This window comes from Corvus kubaryi, unplaced genomic scaffold (assembly GCF_017639235.1).
Source record: "Corvus kubaryi isolate FWS band 111438036 unplaced genomic scaffold, C.kubaryi_AGA036_p1.0 37382, whole genome shotgun sequence".
NCBI classification, from domain to species: domain Eukaryota; kingdom Metazoa; phylum Chordata; class Aves; order Passeriformes; family Corvidae; genus Corvus; species Corvus kubaryi.
In genome coordinates this window covers 3780845-3803402 of record NW_024581124.1, presented here as the reverse complement: position 1 = coordinate 3803402, position 22558 = coordinate 3780845, and the positions used below count along the sequence as shown (strand labels likewise).

The following is a 22558-nucleotide window of genomic DNA, read 5'->3' as shown; positions in this document are numbered from 1 at the left end:
GGGATGGTGGGGTCGGGCTGCAGAGCCTCCGCCACCCCCTTCTCGCACACCGAGGCTCTCCTGTGTCCCAGCCCCAGCGCGGGGAGGTCCTGCATGGGACCCATTGCCTGGAAAAACCACCCTCCACCGTGTCCCACCCGGCTCCAGCGCAAAGCTGGCACAGCCCGGGCAAGCGGAGCCGCGTTCATGCACCACCGACCCCCGAGCAGTTCTAATCTTCTGTTTTTTTTAATTTGCCTCACAAGGTAGAGTACATCCAGGGAATGTGCAATGTACAAGGAAAGTGCTGGGCAGGCGAGCGCGAGGGGAGGCGGGGGTGCCCCACGGGGCCCGGGACTCGTAGCTAGCAGGCGGCACGCTCAGTCGGAGGGCGCGTCGGGGGTGACGAAGGTGCCCTTCTGGTCCCACTGCATGTCCCGGATGCGGCGGATGGACTGGATCTGCGGCTGGAAGGCAGACCACTCGTTCCAGTGTCGGAAGTCTCCGGTCTCAAAGAGGTACTGGTAGCCTCTGTAGCCAGGGTACTGGTACCCGACCCAACTGCGGGAAAAGCAAACACAGAGCACCTGAGCGGGGTCGGCCGCTCCAGGCTCTGGCTGCAGCCAGGGCGCGCTCAGGGGGCCATCAGGGCCTCCTTGTGCTGGGCACCAACCCCTGGGGGACGGGCTGTGCCACCAGAAACAGCCACATCACTGAAAACAGCCAAACCACCAGAAACAGCCAAACCACCAGAAACAGCCACGCCACCAGAAACAGCCACGCCACCAAAACCAGCCATGCAGCACTTTCTGGCTGCCTGAGAGCCCGTGCGGGTGCTCAGAGCTGCAGCAGCGGGTCAGGGAGGACAGGGAGCCTGGCACGAGGCAGCCGCCGCTGCAGCCCGGCTTACGTTCCACTGGGCACCTGCACGCTGCCCACGCGGTCGCAGAACCCATAAGCCCAGAGGCTGGGCACGTCGTCCTCCTGGATTTCCATCTTGTTGCCCTTGAAGTCAGCAGACTCATAGAGGGAGATTTTGTGGTCCTCAGCCTCCTGGGGAAGACAGAGGGAGGGTGCTGGGCGGTGCGGCCGAAGCCCTGGAGCTTTGCTGCAGCAAGGCACCGAGCAGCATGGCCCGGCCCTGGGCAGACCCCACTGGGGCTCTCTGCTCCCCAGCACTCACCATTTTGATGGGACGCATGGACATGAAGCAGTCGCTCCGGTAGCTGCTGGACCAGGTGTCCCAGCGAGGGTACTCGCCCTTCTCCAGGATGAACATCTCCCCACGCATGTTGGCCTGCTCGTAGGCCACCCAGCTGGGGAGAGAGGTCGGCAAAGAGCGGGTCAGGTGCCACCCAGCAGTTCCCCTCCTGCTCAGCCAGCTTGCAGGATGCTGGAAAGGTCTCCAAAAGGGCTGTGGCCCCACCACCCTGCTCCCACTTTTCTCCCAGCCCAGGCACTGTGGCCCGCAAAGAGGCAGCGCTGATCCATGGGCTCCCGGCTGGAAGCTCTCTGATGTGTGTGTGTGTGTCCAAACCTGCAGCAGGCACCAACACTCGCAGCGCTCCTCTTCCTCAGCTGGGGAGCAGCAGGACCCCTGCACAGCCGGTGATCCCCACGTGTTCACCCTGCAGAGTCAGCTCAGGACTCTGCTGTCCCTCCTGCCCCGGCTGTGTACTCCTGGCACGCTCGCACGCCTCGCTGCTCCAGCGCCAGCCAGCTCTGGCACCCGTCCCACTGCCAGCTGTGGGGCTCGCTCAGCTGCAATGTCACCTCTTTAGCAGAGCCACGAGGTGCTGTGGTGCTGGGAATGTCATGGGCTTGGGGCTTCAGAAGCCTCCGACACCACAATAGTCCTGGATTTGCTCTTTCTCCTTTCCCTGCAAAGTATCTCTTCCTGCAGATGCCAGCAGGGGTTTTCCTGCTGGCAGGAGATGTGTTCAGGCACCCCAGGCTGCACAGCCTCAAGCTGACTGCTAAAGCTCAGCCTGGTTGTTTTGCTTTTGTCTTTCCCTAAGTACATTTGTGGGTGCAGAGTCCCATCGGTGCCTCTCAAGAAGCTTCTGAGGACCCCAATGACACCCAAGTTCTCTGTCCTCCCAGTTTCACCCTTTCTATGTCTAGTGCAGCTTCCCAGGCATCACATCTGAGCTCCTTCCAGGCTGCTCCATCTCCCTTTTGTTTTAAGAAGAGTTGGATATTCTGGGTTCCTAATGAAAAAGTCATTCCAGGTGACCACAGATCACCCTCCCAGTCCCTCAAGGATGCTGTCAGGACAAGCCATGTCCTGTACATCCTCCCCACAGCACTACCAGCCCCCCTGCATTCCTGGGCACGCTGTTTCCAGCTGGGCACGGTGCCGTGGGATGCTCTTTCAACATGGAGATCATCCGTCTGCTCAGTTATCTGCTTTGGGGATCATTTTTGTCCCTGCCTGTGTCAACTGTTCCCACGGCTTTGAGACCTGCCCAGCCCCCTCGTTGCTGCTCAGCTGCCTGGGTGCAGGCGTGTGCCTGTCCCTGCCCACCCCTGCCTGCTCCAGCCTGGGCCAAGGATCCCACCTCATTTCATCTTCTATAAAATCTGCAGGTCCCTTGTATTCCATGGACAGCTGTGATCTGAGGGACACCTCTCCTGGGCCCTCAGCTTTGCCTCTGGTGCCCTTTGCTTTGCATGTGGCCCTGGCATCCTTCCCACCCATCTCCTCCTGTTCTCCTCGGAGGAGATCCGGGATGCCCACTCTGCTCCTGTGCTGGCCCTGCTCCGCTCTGCCCAGGCGGCAGGGAAATGCCCCTGCACGTCACATGGTGCCCAGGGTGCCTCCAGGGCTGTGTCCCCACCCGCTGGGGACATCCCGAGGGACACAGCCCCCTCCATGGCCGGGGTCACTTACGGTCCAGAGGTGACAATGACGCTGCGCACCCGGTCGAAGCCACGGTCAGCCAGGTTCAGGCACTCGGCAGTGAACTCCATCTGCCTGCCCTGGAAGTTCTCCTGGTCGAAGACGACGATCTGGGGGTTCAAGGAAAGGGTTGGATGAGGACAGGCATGCTCAGGGAGGGCAGGCTTGTGCTGTGTGACCCTGCATGCCTGAGCCCACTGCTCCACGTGTCCCCCTTGGCTCTCCAAGCCTTCCTGCAGCTTCTCGGATCTGGTGCCTGCCCAAGCTGAGCTGGGCTCTGTGTGTGAGCAGCACAGGCTGAGCGCAGGCAGGTTCCCCCCAACAGCTGTTCCTGCTCCAAGATGGCCTCATCCTGCCCCTGCTTTTGCTGCTGCTGGTGCCCACACTGGCGGGAAGGAGCTGCTTCTCCAGGTGCTCCATCTGCGCTGTGGCCTTCTCTGCCTGGCACGGTGTCACCGGAGCCCTTGCATCGCCCCTCGTGCCCGCCCTGCTGCAGTGCCTTGGAGGCACGCTGACCTGGCATCACTGTGGCAATTCATTGCTGGCCCTGCCACCCCCAGTATCCCCTCCACCACCCCACAGGACCCCTGCATGCAGCGGGTGACCAGAGGGAGCAGGTGGCAGCAGTCAGCCCTGACACCACAGCCCAAGGGAGAGCACTTCCAAAGCCTGTGGTCCCCAACCAGCTGTCCTGGCCAAGGGACCCTCAGACTGTTCCTCCTGCAGCAGCTGCCCAAATCCTGTGCGTGCTGTCAGAGGGACAGAGCAGAGAGGGATGGCATCACCCACCCTTCCACACTCCTTCCCCCAGAACAATCTCCTCCTGTCCAAGAGATGCTGCCCCTGTCCCTCAGCCCGGAACGTGTCCCTGTGTGTGGGGAGCCACAGGGCTTACCCTGAAGGCTTCTGGGGAGGGCTCCTCGCCCTTGCTGTTTGCGACAGGAGCAGGGTCAAGGGATGGAGTTGGCGCAGGAGCCGCCTTCTCCTTCTCATCCGCAGCCTGGCCGGGAGCGGGTTTTGTGGTCTCAGACATCGCGGTGGTGGGCTCAAGTCTGTGACAGGGCACCAGCAGCAGGTTAGAGGGAGGCATGGATATGGGCACCCACAACCCACCCCGGGAATGGGGACTCTCAGTGGGGTGGGTGGGCAGGGCCAGGAGAGGAGCCGCTGGAAGGTTCTCCAGCAGGCATAGGCACGGGGTTCTGCCTTCACCAGGGGGATCACAGGAGGTCCTGGAGTCCACAGTCTCTTTCTGTGATCAGGAGAGCCCTGAGCATGGTCCCAGCACTGTAGGGGTGCCCCGGGATGGGGCCTGGTGCTGTGCCGGGCACCGGGGCCGTCCCGCACGGGGTGCGCCTGGGGCAGCGTGTGGGGGGTGGGAAGGGGACAGCCCTGGTCTGCTGAGGCGCTGCAGCTGGAACCCTGCTGTGGCCCCGCAGGTGAATGTCACCGGCAGCTCCCCGGGGAGTGGAGGGCGGTGGGATGCTGAGCACCGAGATGCTCCCAGACGTGACCACCACAGCGGTGGCCACAGCTTAGACCCTGAGTTTCCCTCTCCCCACCTCGGGTCCGGCTGCAATCCGGTGCCCGGAGACTTTGTCCTCTTACCTGGGCAGCTGCTGCTTCTTGTTGGAGTGAGCGGGCTTGTGTTTCGGGGCGCCGCGAGGCCCCCACTTTATAGCCTGGCAAGGGCAGACCCCCGGGCGGGCGCACAAAGGAACTGCCAGCTCATCAGTGTCTGCGCGGCCGCCCAGTCATCACATCCTGCAAAGCGCTGGGCGAGCTGGAAGCCTCTCCCCGGCCCCGTGCCCAGCCGCTGAACCCAGCACTTTCCTTTGTGCCCCCGGCACAACAGAAGACCTGACCGTGCCACTTTGCAGCGCGCCCGGCACTCGCTGCCCCGCGTGCGGCCGCCCCGGCAGGGCATATATAGCCCTGGCACGGCCCGGCCGGCGCCGGCACCGGCACAGGAACACCTCCCCTGCCCAGCGCCCCGGCCCCGAGCCCGCGGGGACACCCCGCTCCCGTGCCGCTGCCACCGAGGAGGGGGCAACCTCCCCACCGTGCCCGGCCCGCAGCCGCGCTGTGCCCGTTCGTCCCCTCCACACACTGAACCTCTCGCTCCGAACATCACCCCGTGCCCGCAAGCGCCGGCAGCGCTGCCCTGGAGATGCCAGGAAGCGGGACCTGAGCGTTCTGAAATGCTTCAGGAGTTAGGTTTTTTTCCAAACGATGTGTAATCGAAGCTGACACTTTCCGAACCATCTGAGTGCCTGAAAATGGTGTTTGTTCTCCCTTGGGAATGTCCCTGCTCACTGGCAGGGTTGTTCCTTTGCTTTTTAGCCCGTTTTCCCCGTGCTGCACTCACCCTGTCCCACCCCTGGTTCTGCCACCACCACACTCATGGTGCCAAACCTCATGCAGGGTTTTGGGGCACCAGCTCTGTCTGACTGGTGCAGGGGGGTCGTGGGGTGGCTGGTTGGGGACCTGCTGGCACCAGCCCCTGCAGCAGCTCAGCCTCTGGTGCCACATCTCCCCCACCCTATGGCACCTCGGGGGGACCTTCCCCTGAGTCCCTGTGAGGCTCTGATCATCTCTTCTCCACCTCCACACCCCTGTCCCACACCCCCCAGCTTCCCGCAGCATCCAGCAGGAGCGGTGCCTCACCCGAGGGTGTGGGGGCAGAGGGCTCAGAGCCCCGTGTGCTGATCCCCTCGTGTGTCACCGAGCAGCGGTGGGATCCAGCTGCACCCTCTGGGCTATTGCACAAAATCCTGAACAAAAAGAACCTATTGATCCCTTCTTTTCCCGAGGCTTTTCAGGAGGTGTGCTGTGCCCGTGACATGGCTGGGTGCGGGGTCTGCTGCCCCATTACCCTGGGAACTGGCCCAGTCTGGGTCTCACCTTGACGCTGGGCAGTGTTTTATGATTCACGATTTCAATTTGTACTCTTTTCCATGGGTTTTATCCAGATTTCTAATTTAACCTGCCCTCTCTTCCTCCCAGAGCCGGAGTGGGTGTTCTCCCCGTGCTGCCTGCCCTGTGCTCCTGGGCATTAATCAGCAGGTCTCACCCATCCCGACTCTGCTTCCCCTCCCAGCCCCCAGCACCTTTGAACCTGGCCATTGGAAAACCAGCTCAGAAGGGCCGAGCTCTGCTCCTGATGGCTGCTTTGCTTGTTACTGAGCACTCTGCAGCCCCATGGGTTCCCCATAGCCAGTGCCGTGGCAGGGCTGACAGCAGAGATCTGTCCTTGGTCATTCCTGAGCCCCCGGACACAAAATCTCTGCGCTGTAAAGCCCCACGCTGCACCATCCCTCCCTGGCACGGGGGAGCCTGTGGGATGCACAGCTCCAGCACAGCAAAGAGCTGCCCCAGCAGCAGATGGCCAGAACTGGCGCAGCGTGGCCGCAGATGGCACGGGCACGCGGGTTTGTTCTGCCCTGGTGAGTCCCGCTGCTCACGGAGTTCCCGCTGCTGCATCCCTGCCTGGCACTGAGTGAAACCACGGGGGCACCCGGCCACGGCCGAGGCTCCAATGGCCATGTCCTGCTGCCAGGACACGCTGTGGACAGCGAGCGAGTGGTGGTCACTGTGCTGGTGGCCAGCGCAAGCTGAATTTAGCTCAGGCCACAGTGAGAGACCGGGGACAAACTGTGCCAATGCCAAGAGGGCTTTTGCTGGGGTTGCAGGTGGCAGGGACAGCCCGTGCAGCCCTGCTGTGCCCTGGGGCAGCCGCTTGTGCTGAGCCTCCCCAGCTGCCCTGCTCTGCCTCCCCCAGGGTGCCCGGGGCTCACGGGACTGCTGCAGCTGCACGAAGGGGACTCTGGCTCAGCCTCCTGGCAGTTTCCTGGCAAATTCTGTCCCAAAACACAGCTCTCCCTGGGAACATGGGTTTTCCCACTGGGCCCAAGAGCCTTTCTTGCCTGCTGCCCACTCTGACGGGCAGGCTGGGTGGGTGCCTCTGCCCGGCCTTTGGAGTCTTGGCACCACCCCGGGATGATCTGTGCGGTGTGTGGGTCACTGTGAGCAAAGCTGAAAGGTGTTTAGGTCCCCAAAATGGGGGTGCAGCAGACTCTTTCCAGTGCACAGAGGCCAGAGGCTGCTGCAACTCTTCCCAAATCATGACCTGTGCCTCCAGTCCCTCCCATGCCTTTGCAACCTCCCCCCAACAATTCCAGTGCCCCTGGTCCCCATTTCTTACGGTGTCCATGGCTGTTGTGTGCACAACCTGCAACGAGCTGCCCCGGATTTCGGGGACAGCTGCTCTGCCCTTGCAGGGAGAGCAAGTGGAGATGTGTCCTTCCTCCCAATTCCCAGAAATGGGTGAGGAAACCTCCCCGTGCCCCCAGTGCAGGCAGCACTGCCCGAGGGCAGGGGGAGCGCTGCCAGAGCTGGGACACGGCCCCAGCCCAGCCCCATGCCAGGGAGAGCACACGGCAGCAGCGCTGGCAGAGCCTGGGGGCGATGCCCCGGCTCTGGAACTGTGGGGCGGGGGTCAGAGCCTGTGCCCGGTGGGCCAGCTCGACGTCCCGGCTCATCAGCGTCTCTGACACGGCGCCTTTGTTCTGCCCGGTCCCTCCTCCCCGCCATGTGCTGAGTTAGGGGTTTCAGTAATGCTCCCCTGGGCTCTGTCTCTATCTGGAGGCTATAAAAACCCAGCCAGAGGCTGCTGGACATGTCACCTCCCTGGGCACCAGTGCCTCACCCCAGGTAAGCGCCAGAGCCTGGAGCAGCTGCCCAGTGCCCATGGCTGGGGCCTGGGAGCGAGCAGCTGCGGGAACATGTGGAGGAGCATCCAAAATCCGGGGCTAGACCTCTCCTCAGCACCGGGAGCTGTGGTGGGGGTTGGGGGGTTGGGGGATCAGGGGCTTTGCTGGCTGTGGCCGTGGCAGGGTGTTGATGCTCAGTGCGGGCACACAGCCATCTCTGCAGTGGTGCCGGCTCAGCATTGCCCTGCCAGCACCAGGGCTTTGGCTCAGGGAGCTGCCAGTGGGAGGAGGAGTTTCCCTGGGCACGGGCAGGGATGTCTGCCAGGGCCAGGTGCCCTCTGGGCCAGGTGCCCGCTGCTGCACACGGCCCTGATGCCAGCTCCAGCTGGGCGGGGCGAGCCACAGAGCTCTTCACCTGCTCCAGCAAGGAGCAACCCCCTTGCTCTTGTCCCCCACACTGCTGGTGAAGGGATGTGCGTGGGCTCCTGAGGTCATTCTCATGTGGACAGAGGGGCAGCTTTAACAGTGCCCTTCCCCTGTGCTCTGGCAGAGCCACCATGACCCACCGCTGCAAGAAATCCTCCGGTCTCTGGAAGGTATGGGAGCCTGGGCAGGACCAGCACCACGCCCTACGAACACCTGGGAGCGGGGCTGCAGCATCTGCTCTCTGCCTTGGCACCCCCAGAGCCCCCTGAGTGCCTCTATTCCCCCCAGATCGTGGTGTGGGATGAGCCTTTCTTCCAGGGCAAGAAGCACGAGTTCACCACCGACTGCTACAGCACCCTGGAGCATGGCTTCAGCACCGTCCGCTCCTGCAAGATCGAGAGCGGGGCGTGAGTGGGGGTCCCGGGGCACTGCCACCCCACGGTGCTGCAGGACCCCACGGATAGCAGGGGGGTTGGAGGATGGAGGCCTCCAGTGCCTTTTGCCACCCGAGCCATGGGGCTGCCTCCTCCAGGCACCGCTGGGTGCAGCGAGCACAGCCCGGGCTGCGAGTGGGGCGGTGGGCACCCCGGGGGTCTCACCCCTCCCGCCCCGGCAGGTGGGCAGGCTTCGAGCACTGCGGCTTCCAGGGGCAGCAGTTCGTGCTGGAGCGCGGCGAGTACCCGTGCTGGGAGGCGTGGAGCGGCAGCAACGCCTACCACGTGGAGAGGATGTGCTCCTTCCGCCCCATCGCCTGCGCCGTGAGTGCCCCCGCCCCGGCTCCCCCCGGCGGGGCGGCCCCCGGAGCCCGCCGCTGCCCACGGACAGGGTGGCAGTGCCAAAGCCGTGCCCGTCTTGGCCGCAGGACCACGGGCGGAGCAGGTTGATGCTCTTTGAGCAGGAGAACTTCCAGGGCAAGCGGGCAGAGATGAGCGACGACTGCCCCTCGCTGCCCGCCCTGGGCTGGGGCAGCAGCACCGTGGGCTCCTTCCTTGTCCGCTCCGGCGCGTGAGTACCCGGGGCTTGCAGCCTGCCGGGACCCGGCACCGGGGCACGCAGCAGAGCCGAGGATACTCTGGCATCTGCCGGGACCTTCCCGCAGTGCGGGGGCTCCGCGGTGCCGCCCGCCCCGAGCCACCGTGGCTCTCTGCTCTGTCGCAGGTGGGTCTGCTCGCAGTACCCGGGGTACCGGGGCTTCCAGTACCTCCTGGAGAGCGACAGCCCCGCGGGCGAGTACAAGCACGTGCGGGAGTGGGGGTCCCACGCGCAGACGGGCCAAGTCCAGTCCATCCGCAGGGTCCAGCAGTGACCGCGGGGCCGGAGCCCCCGCGCCGCTGGCCGCGCGCCTCGGGCACCGTCTGTCCCGCGGGGCGGCGGGGACAAAGCTCAATAAAGGCTCAGTTGTCCAAGGCGGCGCTGGCACTTGGGGATGTGGGGCTATGGGGTTGCGTGGCCGGCAGTGATGCCCTTCTTGGGGGCAGAGCGGGGCTCTGCAGGGGCAGGGATGAGGTGGAGGGGAATTTTTCTGCCCGGCAGCAGGCTCAGGGGCTCTGCAGGACCCCCACATCCCACCACTCCACAGGCATCATCTGCTCTGCCAGCACCTGCCAGGGGCTGGAAGGAGCTGCACGATCAAGCAAGCTGGAGGTGCACACTGTGCACCTATCCTCACCTCCGTGCACACCCTGTACCCATCCCAGCACTCTCACACACCTGTACACACCCCTGCACCCATCCCGGCACTCATCCCTCACCCCCGCACACGTAATGTGCAGCCAAAGCTGGGGATGCAGCAGGGAAAGGCTGGCCTGGAAAAACTCCTCTTTTCATAAGGGCTCTGGAGAAAAGATCTGATGTGGTGAAAATGTCCCATCCATGACATTTGCAGCAGCAAGGCCACCAGCGGAGGGAATGCTGCCCAGAAAGGGATTCTCTCCGCAAGAAATCACAATTAAAAAGGCAAAATAGAAGAAGAAACAAAAAGTTTTGGGATGGGCTGAGTGAAATCCTCCTGCGCCCCAGGGCAAACCCGTCCGGGGCCGGCAGCCAGCGAGACCCGAGGAGCGGAGCTTCCCGTCCCCTCCATGGCCACAGCTGGGGGGGACAGCCGCCCTAGATACCCCCCTGGGCCTGCCCAGCCCCGCCTCAGAGCCCCGGAGGGACGCGGGGTCCGGGAGCGGGGCCAGCACGCGGTCAGGCACGGTGGGCAGCTGGCGGCGAGACCGGGGGTCCCCGGGGACCCGGCGGGGATTTGGAGAACAATGTGGGAACCCAGCAGCTGCACAGCGCTGCGGAGGGGCTGTCACAGCCCCCGGACGGGAGGGGAGCTGTCCCCGGCGTGGGGGGCTGTCCTCGGGCAGGGCTGTGTCCCCAAGCCGGGCTGGTCTGTCTGCTATGCGTCCCCACCGAGCCCGGCCGCATCCTGCCCTCCATGTCTCCAGGGGTGTGCCCGAGAGCCCCTGCCCAGGGATCCTTGTCCCGTGTCCCCTGGGTCACACCCGCGGCTGTGGGGAGCCCGTGACACCGCGGCGGACGATGTCCTGGCAGGGGATGACAGTGGCCTTTGCGGCGGCTGTCGTGGCAAAGGGGTCCCCAGAGTCTCCCGCAGCGAGAGCGGTGCGGGAGCGGTGCGGGAGCGGTGCTGGAAGTGGTGCGGGAGCGGTGCGGAGCGGGAGCGGTGCGGGGAAAAGGTGACTCGGCCGCATTTCCAGCATTAAAATTTAATGTGAGTTGCAGCATCCTCCTGCGCCGTAGGTAGGGCCGGGGGGGCCGGGGGCTGCTGGAGGAGGAGTTTGCGTGGCAGCCTCTTCCTCAGGGATGCTCTGGGAAAGCTCCAGCACAAAGGAGCGGCGCGGCGGGCAGGAGCGAGCGGAACCGGCGCCCCCCAGCCCCAGCCCGGCCCCCGGGAGCAGGTAACGCACCGCGGACGTGGCTCCGCTCCCTGCGGACGGGGATGGGGCGCCGGTGGGGTCTGGGGGCGCCGGGAGCCCGGGGGAAGCCCCCACCTCCGGGCGGGAGCAGGGGGCGATGTCGCCCCGGGACTCGGAGGGTCTTGCGGGCATCGCTCCGGGAGGTGTGGAGCCGGCGGGCGCGGCTGCTCCCTCCACTCCGTTCCCAAAAAATACCCCCGTTCTCAATATATTATTCCCTGGTTATAACCAATCCCACTAGAGCCCCCCCACCCCCCCGGCAGGACTCCCCCCTTCCCCGGGGGTGCCAGGCCGGGGCAGCCCGGGCCCCCTCCCTTTGTTGGGGCCGGGGCAGCCGCGCATCCCGCAGCGTGTTCCCGGCCGCATCCCGGCCCGGCAGGCGATCCCGGTGATCCCGGTCCGGAGGCAGCGCTGGGCAGCCTGGCCCCTCCCCGGACACCGCCGGCAGCCCCCGGCCCAAATCAGAACTAACTGCTGCGCCGCTTGTTTGTATTTTTTTTTTTCAGAATCCTCATCAAGAATAGGGCTCCTGCCAGGTAAATGGATTCTTGCCTGATTTTCAATGCTCCTGGGAGGATTTGTAGCCAAAATGCCGTTTTACTGCTTTGTCTCGAACCCCCCATTTTCTCCCAAAGCTGATGATCCTAGGCGGGGCTGAGAGGCGAGGCTGGGGCCAGCAGCCCCAGGGCACAGCACAGCCCTTCCTTCTCCTCAGAGTTAACCTGGCAGATGCTCTTCTTGCGGAGCCATTTTCTCTCCCTCATTGTCTCGCAGCCTTTTGTGTGTGCGGGTAGGTCCTACCCGGGGAGCCAGGAGGAGCACAGAAATAATCAGATTTTCAGGCGTTCCGGACTTGCAGGGAGTCTTCCACACCCTCACAACCCCATTCTGCCGGGCTGCCCAGCCCCAGAGCTGCAGACAGAGGCAGCAGTGCCTGGCACCACTGCAGCAGCACCGGAGCCTGGGCTGTGCCGGAGCCTGGGCTCTGCTGGATGGCAGCGAGGGTCGGGCAGCGTTGGCAGGGCACAGGGCAGGGGGGTCTGGCCACCCCGCTGGGATTTGGGGGCTCAGGGTGCCCGGATGCCACATCCCAGCGATCATCTCTCCGGGATCTCTCGTGGCAGTGCCGTGCCTGCTGTGCCCTCATCTCCCCACTCCTGCCCGCAGCAGAGCTCGTGCTCCTCGCCCTCCCTCCTCACTCGAGGAGGGGGTTTAGCCCCCGTTTAATTCGGGTGTCCAGCCCCCCAGGGGCACCGTATGTGCCACCCACACGCATGGCAGGGGCAGCTCAGGCTCGTGCCCCAGACGAGTGTTTAGGTGAGTCCTGTCTGCACAAAATTGTTTTTCCCTCCCCATCTCCCGGAATGTGCTTCACTCCCAGGCCGGAGAGGCCATCCTGCCGCCGTCACGTCCCGCCTGCCCCACCACCGGCGCCTCTAGGCAGGGGATCCATTTGCCAGATGCTCAGTGGCATCTCCACGGCTCATTCCCGCTGCTCGGCCCCACCGCAGCTGGCTTGCAAATGCCGCCTGGACGTGCTGTCCCCACGGGAGGGACTGTCCTGCCGGCAGTGCCTGCGGACTGCGGTGACAATGAACCGTGGGAAGCAGGAGCGGCTCCGCAGCTGAACTGCAGAGTCATCACAGCCCCGCTCCCCTGGGACCTGCTGCTGTCCTGGTTTGCCCAGGCAGGCAGGGCAGGGCAGGGCAGGAGCAGGAGCAGGCCACAGACATGGGCTGGCTGCTGGCACCAGCCACGTGTCCCCAGATCCCCGAGGAGATGGAGCAGCACCCACCACAGCGTGGCTATGACCACCAGTCTGCCCAGTTTAACCAGTGGAACCACAGGGTCCCAGTGACCCAGCTTAACCAGAGGGCAAGGGCAGAGGTGGAGGCAGCAGTGGCAGGGGCAGTCAGTCCCTGCCTCCAGCAACAGGTAGGGACAGTTTGGGGCATTGCCACCATTTCTGGTGTGGTGGTTCCTGGTGTCCCACTGTGCCTGGTCCAGCTCCCCCACTCTGCAAGGGGACAGGGACAGGAGGGTCCGTGCCCAGCCCTCCTGCCGGGCTCCTGCCAGCTCGGCTGGGCTGTGCCTGAGGACGATGCCCTGTTTCTCTCCCTTGCTGCGTTGGTTGTTTCTTTTGCAGCTGCTAATGACTGACCTGAGGTCTGTTCACACAGTCCCCTCGCTGCCCCCACGGCACAGAGCCACACGGAACAGGGGACATTGCACAGCACTCCCGTAGCTGGTGACCACAGGTAGGACTCTGGGGAGGGGACACGGGTGGTGCCAGCCCCATGCTCTCCCACCTCTTGTGAGCTGGGAGAGTGCTGGGCAGTCAGGACCAGCTTTCCTCCCCAAGGCCCCATCCCCCGGAGGGTTCTCCCCAGGCCCCAGCGGGGTGCAGGGGTTCACACCATCCCCAGGGCCACCTGCATGAGAGGATGTGTCCCCTACGCGTGCCCAGCAGTGGGGGTGGGGTGGCTGCCACAGCCCAGGGTCTCACAGCATCTCTGCTCCCCAGTGCCACCACCCCAGGGGCACGGCCCCAGCTCCTGCCTGGCCAGACTGACCGTGTCCAGAGGGGAGCCGGGCTCAGGAGCCACCATCACCACCAACACCACCAACACATGATGCCAGAGCCGGGCTGGCCTCAGCAGAGCACCCTGGTGCCCACTGCCATGGCATGGAGCTACGAGCCCGGCCACTGTGGGGGACACAGCCCAGGAGACCACGGTGGTGACACCTGAGGACACGTGGCTGCACGTGCACACAGTTTTCCCACAAGGTGCTGGGGTGTCCTTGCCTCCCGCTGCTCCCCCCCAGACCTGTCCCGTTCCCTGAGCGCAGTGTAGGAGGAGGGAGAAGGGAAAGGGAGTGGGGGCAGAGCTGTGCCAGCTGCTCATGGAGACACCATGGCCAGAGCCCAAAGGGACTCTGTTTGTCCCCACTGATCCTGCCCTTCCCTCTGGCTGTCGGTGAAGTCCTGGTGCTTTCTGCTCTGGAGGTGCCGTGTCTTGGCAGGACCCTGCCTCTGCTCCCCTTGGAGAAACACCTGGTTTGTGGAGCATGCTGGAGCGTGGGGAGGAGCATGGGCAGTGAGTCCTCCTCCCGTGGCCTCTGCAGTGGCCCCCGTAAGTGGCTGGGACTGTGTCCTCACTGAGCAGCCACTCAGGCCCACGTCCCCACATAGGCAGAAGGGCGGGGGGTGCAGTGGGCTGGGGGCTGAGGGCAGACGCAGCTCATGGCAAGTGTTACAGCCTTGAAGTCCAAACAGGACAAGCATCCTCTTGGGGACCAGAGGAGCTCGTGCTGTGGGAGGAGGGGACCCAGGGGCACACGGGGCAGGGGCTTTCCTGGGTGCCCTGTCCCAGCCCTGTATCTCAGGGCACGGTGTCCCTGCCACTCTTGGAGCACTGCTCAGCCCCACAGAGAGGCAGCTGCCGATGGGGAGGGTGTAAGCTGTGGGCCACCTTTCCTTTGCTCCATGGTGGTTTTCCCTGCTGGACCTCCTCCTCCCTGCATGTGCAGTGGGAGCTTGGTGCAGACCTGGAGCAGCTGTCGTGGTCTCTGCTGGAGCCCTGCTCTTGCAGAGCTGCCTGGAGCCTCACCCCAGACACTGCCAGCAATGCTTTCACCCCTTCCTTCTCTGCTTCTTCCAGCTCCTTTGGAGTCCTTTAGGCACTGTGGGGACTGTCCCCTCCATGCATCCTGTCTCTCACCTTTCCCAGTCCCGGGGGTGGGAAGCACATGTTGTGAGGGGACGCTCACTGCTGAGACCTTTAGTACCTCCCTGGCAGGGATCAGAGGGGCAGATGCCTGCTGAGCATTTCATTTGGAGACAGGTTATGTTACACCGGTGAAAACCCCCGCTAACGCCTTCCCTAATGTCAATCCGGTGGCAAAGCCCAAAAACTCCTCCTGCTCTTGAGCCAGAGCCCTGCTGCTGACGGGCCCGGCTCTGCATGCTGCCAGTATTAACCTACTAACCTCCTGGGACCCCTGTGCCCTCCCCGGGGCTGCCACAGCCCCTGGCACATGGACTAACCCACTAACCAGCCCAGTGCATGCCCTACTAACCCACAGCAGCCCTGCCTCGTGCCCACTAACCACGGCAAGCAGCGCTGCCTTTAAAGGGGAACGGAAAAGCTGGAAAAGGGGTTTGGAAGTGCCGGGTGTCGGTGCCAGGCTGCACGGGCAGAGACGGGCAGGGGCAGCCAGGAGAGAGGACTGGCAGCCCCTGTCCAGCACTGGGCAGGAGTGGTGCCTGCACAGGCAGCCCCAGCCCTGGCTGTGGGCAAGGAGAGGGGCCCAGCAGCCCCTGCCCGTGCAGGCAGCCCCAGCCCCGGGTGGCACAGGGGACAAGCAGTCCCTGCCCCGGGCAGCAGAGGGGACCAACAGCCCCTGCCCCGGGCAGCCCTCAGCGGCACGAGGAGAGGGCTTCTCCCCACACGCCCTGCCCGGCTCTGCCTGTGGAGCCTGTTGCTGACTAGGAGCCTAAAACGGTTTTATCAGCAGAAGCTTTTCAGTTCCTTTTTAAGCCAGTAGATCTCTGTTACTAACACATTCCTGAACTGAATTAAACAAACTAACCATTGCTGCTTTTCTCTTCATTTCTCTTCCAGTGTGTGTGTCCTCTAAGGCAGACCAGTGCCCTGCTTCTGTTACTAACCTGTACTTCTGTTCCCACTGCACTAATCCGCCCTGACTGTTTCTCTCTTGCTACTAACAACTCTCTCTGCACTTTGCCTCTCGGGTGCTGTTTGCCATGACAAGTGACGGTGGCTCCTCCCGGACTTACTCACCTGCAGCACCCGATTTTCGGTGCTGCTGAGCATCCCTGGCTCCCATTTGGTACCACGGGAAAGAAGATGCTCAGGCTGGGGCACTTTGAAAATTTCCCTCTTGGCCCATTTTCCAACAAATTTCATGTGGCACAACGAGGAAAAGAGGCTGGGTGGCAACAGGGCAGTACAAACCCATTAATAATGACTGGCAATGGCTGTAAAGGTCCAGCAAACCCAGTTTGCAAAGAGATTCAGCCACAGAGCGAAGCTATTGCCATGAGCCTGAGCTTGGGGCTCTCCTGAGGCCCCAGGTCACCTGTCATGGGGAATGTTCTCGTGCTGCTCCCAGCATTGGTGCTCTTGGGCTCCTCTCTTCACCCCCTTTGTGTCTCCACAGTTTATCTTGTGCCTGGTGCATGTGGAAGCTGCTGCTGGCAGCGTGGCCCCGACTAACTCATGTCTGCGTCACCACCGGGTTGGTACCTGCAGGTACCCTGGCCCCAGCCAAGGGCAGGGGTGGGCAGTGGGTGCCTCAGCCATCAGGTGACGGGGGCACAGCCTGGGCTTTGCTTTCTGTCCATCTGTCAGCCAGATGAACGTCCCTGGCCTCTGCAGGGATCCTGCCAGGGTGAAGGATGCAGGCCCTGGCCTGCTGGTGTGGGTTTGGCACACGGCAGGGCACTGACGGCGTTCAGGGCTGCCATGACCAGCGGGGCAGAGCCAAGCCCTGTGTGCCAGCAGAGGACGGTGGCCCTGTGCTGCTGGCGGGGACAGGCTGGCTCTTTGGGACATCTCAGGCTGTGGTGTTGGGGGGACAGGGCACCCCTCAACCAAGGGTCACAGCAGCTCTGTCCAGGGGGACAGATCCAGACAGGGTCTGGCTCTGGCTGCTCTCTCTTGGCTTTGCCTTGTGCTCACTGCTCCCATGTCGAGGCCCTCCCCAGAGCATCTGCTGTCACTGGCTGATGGCACTGTCACTCTCCTGCCTGCACTGGAAGGCAGAGCCAGACTGGAGTCTCCTGGGTGGCCCCATGACACTGCCCCCTCCCCTGGGCATCTCTGCTCTGCACTACCCCCAGCCTGCTCCTTTAGCTGGGGGGGTCTCTCTCAGGCTGATGGGGGTCCCCTCCCCACCCAGCTCCGTGTCTGTCCAACCTCCACCTTATCCCACTAATCCCCCAAATCCCCTTCTTCCACGTGGCTGGCACCAGGATGTGTTTTTGGGCTGATGCTCCTGAGTTTGATGGAAGGGGGAGACAGGGCCCTGCTGTGGGCAGAGTGGGGAACAGAGGGACAGGAATGGGCCAGGAGGATGAGCCAGGTCAGGACCAGGGTGGGCAGGTTCAGGACTCCTGCAGAGATCAGGAACACCATGAGCATGGGGCTGGGGTTGTCAGAGCCCACCATTGCAAGGGACTCTCCTCCCTGCCCCACAGACCCCCCTTTCTGCTCCAGAGCAGCCCCAGTGAGCACAAGGGGACCTTCCCAGGCTTGTCACTGAGGGGAGCCATGGCACAAGTCACCCTGATGGCCCAGAGGATGTCCTGGGCAAGTGTCACCTTGCACAGGCCCCTCAGTGGGACAGGCCACCAGTGCCCGTGGGTGGCTGCTCCCCCTCAGAGCGGGGCAGGAGGGAAGAGAGGCTCCACCAAACAGCCAGGTTGCTCCTTCACTCTGCTCCTGCACCTCGGGGCTCCCTGTCCCTGCTCCCCAGTTACCGTGGCTGGCAGTAGTTGATGTCTCTGTCTGTCCATCCTTCTTTGCTGGCACCTCCAGAGCTGTCTGGCCAGGGGCACGGTGTGCAGATCCCCCTTCACCTGTGGTGGTGGATGTGGGGCCGGGGCACCCCAGCAGGTCCAGCCCTGGGGTCACTGTCCTGCCCAGAGTGCTCCAGCCCAAGCTGGCCAGGGCTGTGCCTGCTCTGTGGCCACATCCACGGTGGGGCTGGACACTGGCCAGCAGTCCCATAAGGATGTCCCCCCTGCCTGTAATGTCTACTGTGAACATGGCAAGTGTGCAACCACCTCGCAGTCTTCTGTCTTTGTGCAGTGTGGGGGGCTGGTGGAACCCCTGTGTGAGGCTGGGCTGGGGCTGCCCCAGCTCCCATGGGGGCATGGGGGGACAGGACAGGCCGTTCGCACTGCGGCCACCTCGTCATCCTTCTGAGGAACCGCGGCCACCCCGGGTGTGGTGGGACCGGAGGGAGCAGAGACACCCCAGGCCCTGGGTGGGCGGTGGGGAGAAGGGGCTTCGTGCCGGGTAGGGCTCCGCGGAGCGCAGGAGGGGGGTCACCCCCGGGCACGACCGGGTGGTGGCTCTGGGGCCGCGGTGCCATCGCCCAGCGCTGGGGAGCACAGCGGGCACGGACCCCACGCTGCCTGCGAGCCGGGACAGCCCCGCGGGGCCGAGGAGTGGGCGGGGGGAGCGCGTAGCGGGGAGGAGGGGGCCGGGGACTGCGGGGATGCGGGGGCTGCGGGGGATGCGGGGATGCGGGGATGCGGGGATGCGGGGACGGGGGGGATGCGGGGAGGGGGGGGAGGCGGGGAGGGGGGGAGGCGGGGATGCGGGGGGCTCGGGGCACTCGCCGGTACCGGGCCGGGCTCGGAGGGCGGCGGCAGGTGGAGCTCGTGCTCCAGGAAAGCCCCTGGCCCGGCTCCGTCCCTGGAATGTCCAAGGTCGGGCTGGACAGGGCTTGGAGCAACCTGGGATAGTGGAAGGTGTCCCTGCCATGGCCGGGAAATGGAACGAACGAGCTTGAAGTGCCTTCCAACACAAACCATTCCACGATTCTGCGAGTCCAGCCTGGGATACGATGGTCACAGTGAGCAGGACAAGGCGGCTGCTTGCCCTTCTCCGGAGGGGCAGGCTGGACACTCCCTCCGGCTGTGGGGAGGGGTCGCGGCTCCGTCCCCTCCTGGCTGTTCCCGGCGGAGCAGGAGGGCAGCAGCCGAGCCGCCGTGTTTATTTTCCCAGCATTTTGACGTGTCGCAGCCAGTGCCCCCAGCCCGTGCTGACAGGGAACGCGTGCGAGCAGGAGGAATGATGTTCATTGACATCACACTGCGCCGCGGTTCCGGGGCATTTTGGGGAGCGCGGGGCTCTCGCCACAGAGGGGCCCTGCGGGAAGAGCTTTGCCGGAGGGATTGTGGATGCCCCGAGAACCTTTCCCAAACTCCCCAGCGCTGGCCACGGAGCTGCCGAGGGAGCCAGGGGACCACGCAGGGAGCCAGTGCAGGAAGCAGGTCCTGGGCAGCCCCATGCCCACAGCTCTGCCCAAGTCCCGGCTGAACCGCCCTCCACGGGGAGGTTCCGTGTCTCTGTTCCCACTACTACAAATAGGACATTTGAAATCCCCACAAATTTTCCATTTCCTCCTTCCCTTTCAGCCGGGAGGCAAATGCAGCTGTGCTCACCACAGTCACACTCTCACGCAGGTTTTTCTCAGATCCTGGAGCTTTATCCCGAGAAGCATCCTGTGTTTGCTGCCCTCAGCACCTCACAGGGACACAGCGGGTGTTTGGTCCACCTTAAGTGGGAAAACTCTCTAACTGCGAGCATCAACCCCATCCCACGCTGCCAGCATCTCCCTCTGGGGCCGGTGGAGCAGGTGCCCTGGGCAGTCAGTGTGGCTGCTCACCTTGGGCAAGGAAAAGCCTCCTTAACTCTATCTGTGCCCATTGCCTGCAAGCCTCTTTTTTCCCAGATAGCTCTGTCTGCTCCGTATCTTGCAGCAAGCAGAGCCAAGAGTCATGTGGAATACTGAGTGAAGCTGGAGCTGAAGGCAGGACATCCTGGCACGTCTTGCAGCAATTAAAAGTATCAGTTACAGAGCTCGGAGCCGCCGTCCTTCCCTCTTCCACCCTGCGGAACAAGGCAGGGGCTGTGGCTTGGTTGGGTACCAGGATAAGGCTTTCAGATGACAGAGAGCAGGTTTAGATTGAATATCGGAAAAAATTCTTCCCTGTGAGGGTGGTGAAGACCTGGCGGCAGCTGCCCCACTCCGGGAAGTGTCCAAGGCCAGGTTGGACGGGGCTTGGAGCAGCCTGGGATAGCGGAAGGTGTCCCTGCCCATGGCAGTGGGTGGCACTGGATGGGCTTTAAGGTCCTTTCCAACCCAAACCGTTCTGTGTGCCATACCAAGGGGTCCCAGATCCTGATTTCTCTAGGATCAACCATGTTTGGGCTCTTCCCTCCACTGGGAGCAGCTCCAGGCCCATGCTGCCGCACTCTCATTAATATGTGGGATTGTGAGGTGATCCATAATTAGATGCTAACTGAGTTTTCTCTAAGTTGAGTGAGGGAAGGTCACCAAGGTAGGACTGGAGTCAGCTTATTGTTATTATCAATCAATAACCTATTTATTTTCCAACATTCCTATTAACCTCTGCGAGCCACTCACCGTTTCCCTACGAAAGGGCTGTGCTGCCGCTTTGCTGACTGGACAACTCTGATTGAAAATGGAGCAATGACCCGGCCCCAAAAGCAGAATCCAATTAAAAGAATTTTCATTTGTAGATTAATATTTTTTAACATGTTCTACATCCCTTGCTTCAGCATTTCACACAGGAACTGCTGCCTCGTTACACGAGCACCCCGATCAGTGGTGCCATAAGAAAATAATTACAATTAATTAGACACGGGGACATTAGGACTGTCCTTTTCCAGGACTGAGGGACAGTGCCCAGCTGTGATGTGCCACCGCCATGGTGGCAGTGACCGGGAGACTCGTGGCTGGTGGGACAGGGCTGGTGTGCTTGGGGCAAGGAGAGGCACAAGGAGGTCTCAGTGGCCCTCTCCAAGCACCAGCCCTGGAGAGGAGGGTGGGTGAGGGTCCCTGGTGGTCCCTCCTGTGCTGGTGGAAGAGAGAACCCCAATCTTGGGGGTTCATCACACCACGCTGGGTCCCATCCTTGTCCCCTCCTGGAGCCTGGTGCTGAGAGCAGGAATTGCTCGGTCTCAAGGTAAAGTCTATTATTAATAACGTGGCTTTGATAATAAAAAGATTAAAATTAGGTTTATGGTTTGCCGACTGCCCTTTCCACACTGTAACCATCCCTCATCCATATTCATGAGCCTCTCATTAGTAACCACTGCTTACAAGGCGGCTAAACAGCCCAACCCTTCAGCAGCCACCATCTCCTTAACTGCTTAACTTGCTCGCTGATTACCAACATCAAATTAACTCTGCAGAACGGATCTAATAAGCTTCCCGGTGGCTTCAAACCTCCTTGAAAATTGCTCTGATGTCTCCATGGGGCCCTATTAAAAAAAAAATCCCTCCCCTGTGAGTATAACAGGGAACACATTGGGCTGCGGCCGCGGCGCTGCCGGAGCCCAGCCCTGCCCGGTGCCCAGGGGCAGCTTCCCGAGTGCCCCCACAGTGCCCAGAGGAGCAGCCTCGCTCCGTGTGGTGCCTTTGCACTGTTTGAACTGACGAGCTGTTTTCCCTGATCCTTCATTAAACACTCCAAGACTTAATTTCACTATTTGGTAGCTCGGGGGTTGTGTAACAAAAGAATAAATAAGAACGACCTTTCCATTTAATTACATTTTTTTAGATGTGGGAAATGCCTCGGCTCTCTGGCAGCGGCTGTGTGGAGGTCTGCTGATCTTTAGGAGGGACAGGACCAGTCTGATGATGCTGGCTCTGCTCTGGGCCAGGTTTGGGGACACCCCACAGTGCTGGGGACAAGCCATGGGCTGGGGATGACACTTGGCACAGAGCACGGGGGTGGCTCCCTGGCAATTAACTCTGACAAGTATTTCAGCAGCGGCCGTGGCCATGCAGAGGAACGCCAGGGAGCGAGGGAGCCTTCATCCCTCATTGCCATGGCAACCGTGCACAGGGATGGAGAGCTGAGGGGCCTGGGGGGATTCATCCCTCCTGGTGCACAGACCCCTGGCTGGGGTGGCTGCTGAGACTCCCCTAAACCCTCTTCTGGGATAGGGATGGATGGGCTGCACCCTCTGGGATGTCATGGGCTTCCATCAGCTGGACCCCCTCCGGTCCCCAGCCCACCTGGGACTCAGAACTCCCTGGATGCAGCCAGGTGGGACAGGAGATCCATCCTTGGGACATCCCTTGGGACAGCAGGCAGGGCTGGCTGCATGCCCTTCTCCTGGGGAAGATGTGCAAGGTGCAAGGCTGAGCCCCCAGCCCCTGTGCTGTGCCCCCTCACCCCCCTGCACAGAGCCCCCCGCCCTGCCCGGTGCTGATGGAGAGACCTGGGTGGCTGCAAATTCCTGCATCTGGCCCGTATTTCCTGCCTGCTGGAGAGAGTGTCTTGCAGCAGGCACAGACAGGGGAGATTTAGTAGGCAGGAGGTGGAGAACTTGTGTACGAGCTCCCTGGTGGTGCCACCGGGGGCTGGGAGCTGGAGGAGGCAGCTGCTGGCACTGTGTCCCCTGCCCTGCATGTCCCTGAGTGAGGGACACAGATCCTCCACTCGGTCCTGAGCCCTGGAGCCCCACAACCTTGGGGTCCGGTCCCCAGAGCCAGCAGTGTCCCCCTGCATGGTTAGAGGGGTCAGGGACCAGACTGTGTGTCCCTCCTGCCCCAGGGTGGACAGAGGATCCTGTGGCCCTGTTGCACAAAATCCCAGCCCTGCACCATCCCAGCCCTGCACCATCCCTTCCCATACCATCCCTGTCCCACACCATCCCTTCCCACACCATCCCTTCCCACACCATCCCTTCCCACACCATCCCAGCCCTGCACCATCCCTTCCCACACCATCCCAGTCCCACACCATCCCTCCCCACACCATCCCTCCCCACACCATCCCTCCCCACACCATCCCTCCCCACACCATCCCTGTCCCACAC

General features: G+C 62.8%; 2 protein-coding genes and 1 long non-coding RNA gene across 4 annotated transcripts; 2 read left to right on the top strand and 1 right to left on the bottom strand.

Annotated features, from left to right (window-relative positions):
• Positions 1-212: 212 nt before the first annotated feature.
• CRYBB1 (crystallin beta B1) lies at positions 213-4667 on the bottom strand. Its single transcript, XM_042034949.1, has 6 exons — positions 4490-4667; positions 3777-3933; positions 2873-2991; positions 1163-1295; positions 890-1032; positions 213-540 (listed from the first exon to the last, which is right to left on the bottom strand). The coding sequence occupies exons 2-6, from the start codon at positions 3912-3914 to the stop codon at positions 360-362; spliced, it is 714 nt and encodes a 237-aa protein (XP_041890883.1). The 5' UTR covers positions 3915-3933; positions 4490-4667; the 3' UTR covers positions 213-359.
• A 3483-nt stretch (positions 4668-8150) lies between these two features.
• Positions 8151-9420, top strand: CRYBA4 (crystallin beta A4). The gene is made up of 5 exons (XM_042034685.1): positions 8151-8189; positions 8308-8426; positions 8636-8777; positions 8882-9024; positions 9178-9420. Exons 1-5 carry the CDS (start codon positions 8151-8153, stop codon positions 9323-9325), a joined length of 591 nt encoding a protein of 196 aa, XP_041890619.1. The 3' UTR covers positions 9326-9420.
• A 1031-nt stretch (positions 9421-10451) lies between these two features.
• LOC121667845 lies at positions 10452-17756 on the top strand. 2 transcript variants are annotated; one of them, XR_006017171.1, is made up of 3 exons: positions 10452-10928; positions 11453-13204; positions 13471-17756. It is a non-coding gene; the product is annotated as an uncharacterized LOC121667845 (long non-coding RNA). The 2 variants fall into 2 exon arrangements; XR_006017170.1 differs by lacking the exon at positions 10452-10928 and having other exon boundaries at positions 10935-13204.
• The last annotated feature ends 4802 nt before the right edge of the window (positions 17757-22558 follow it).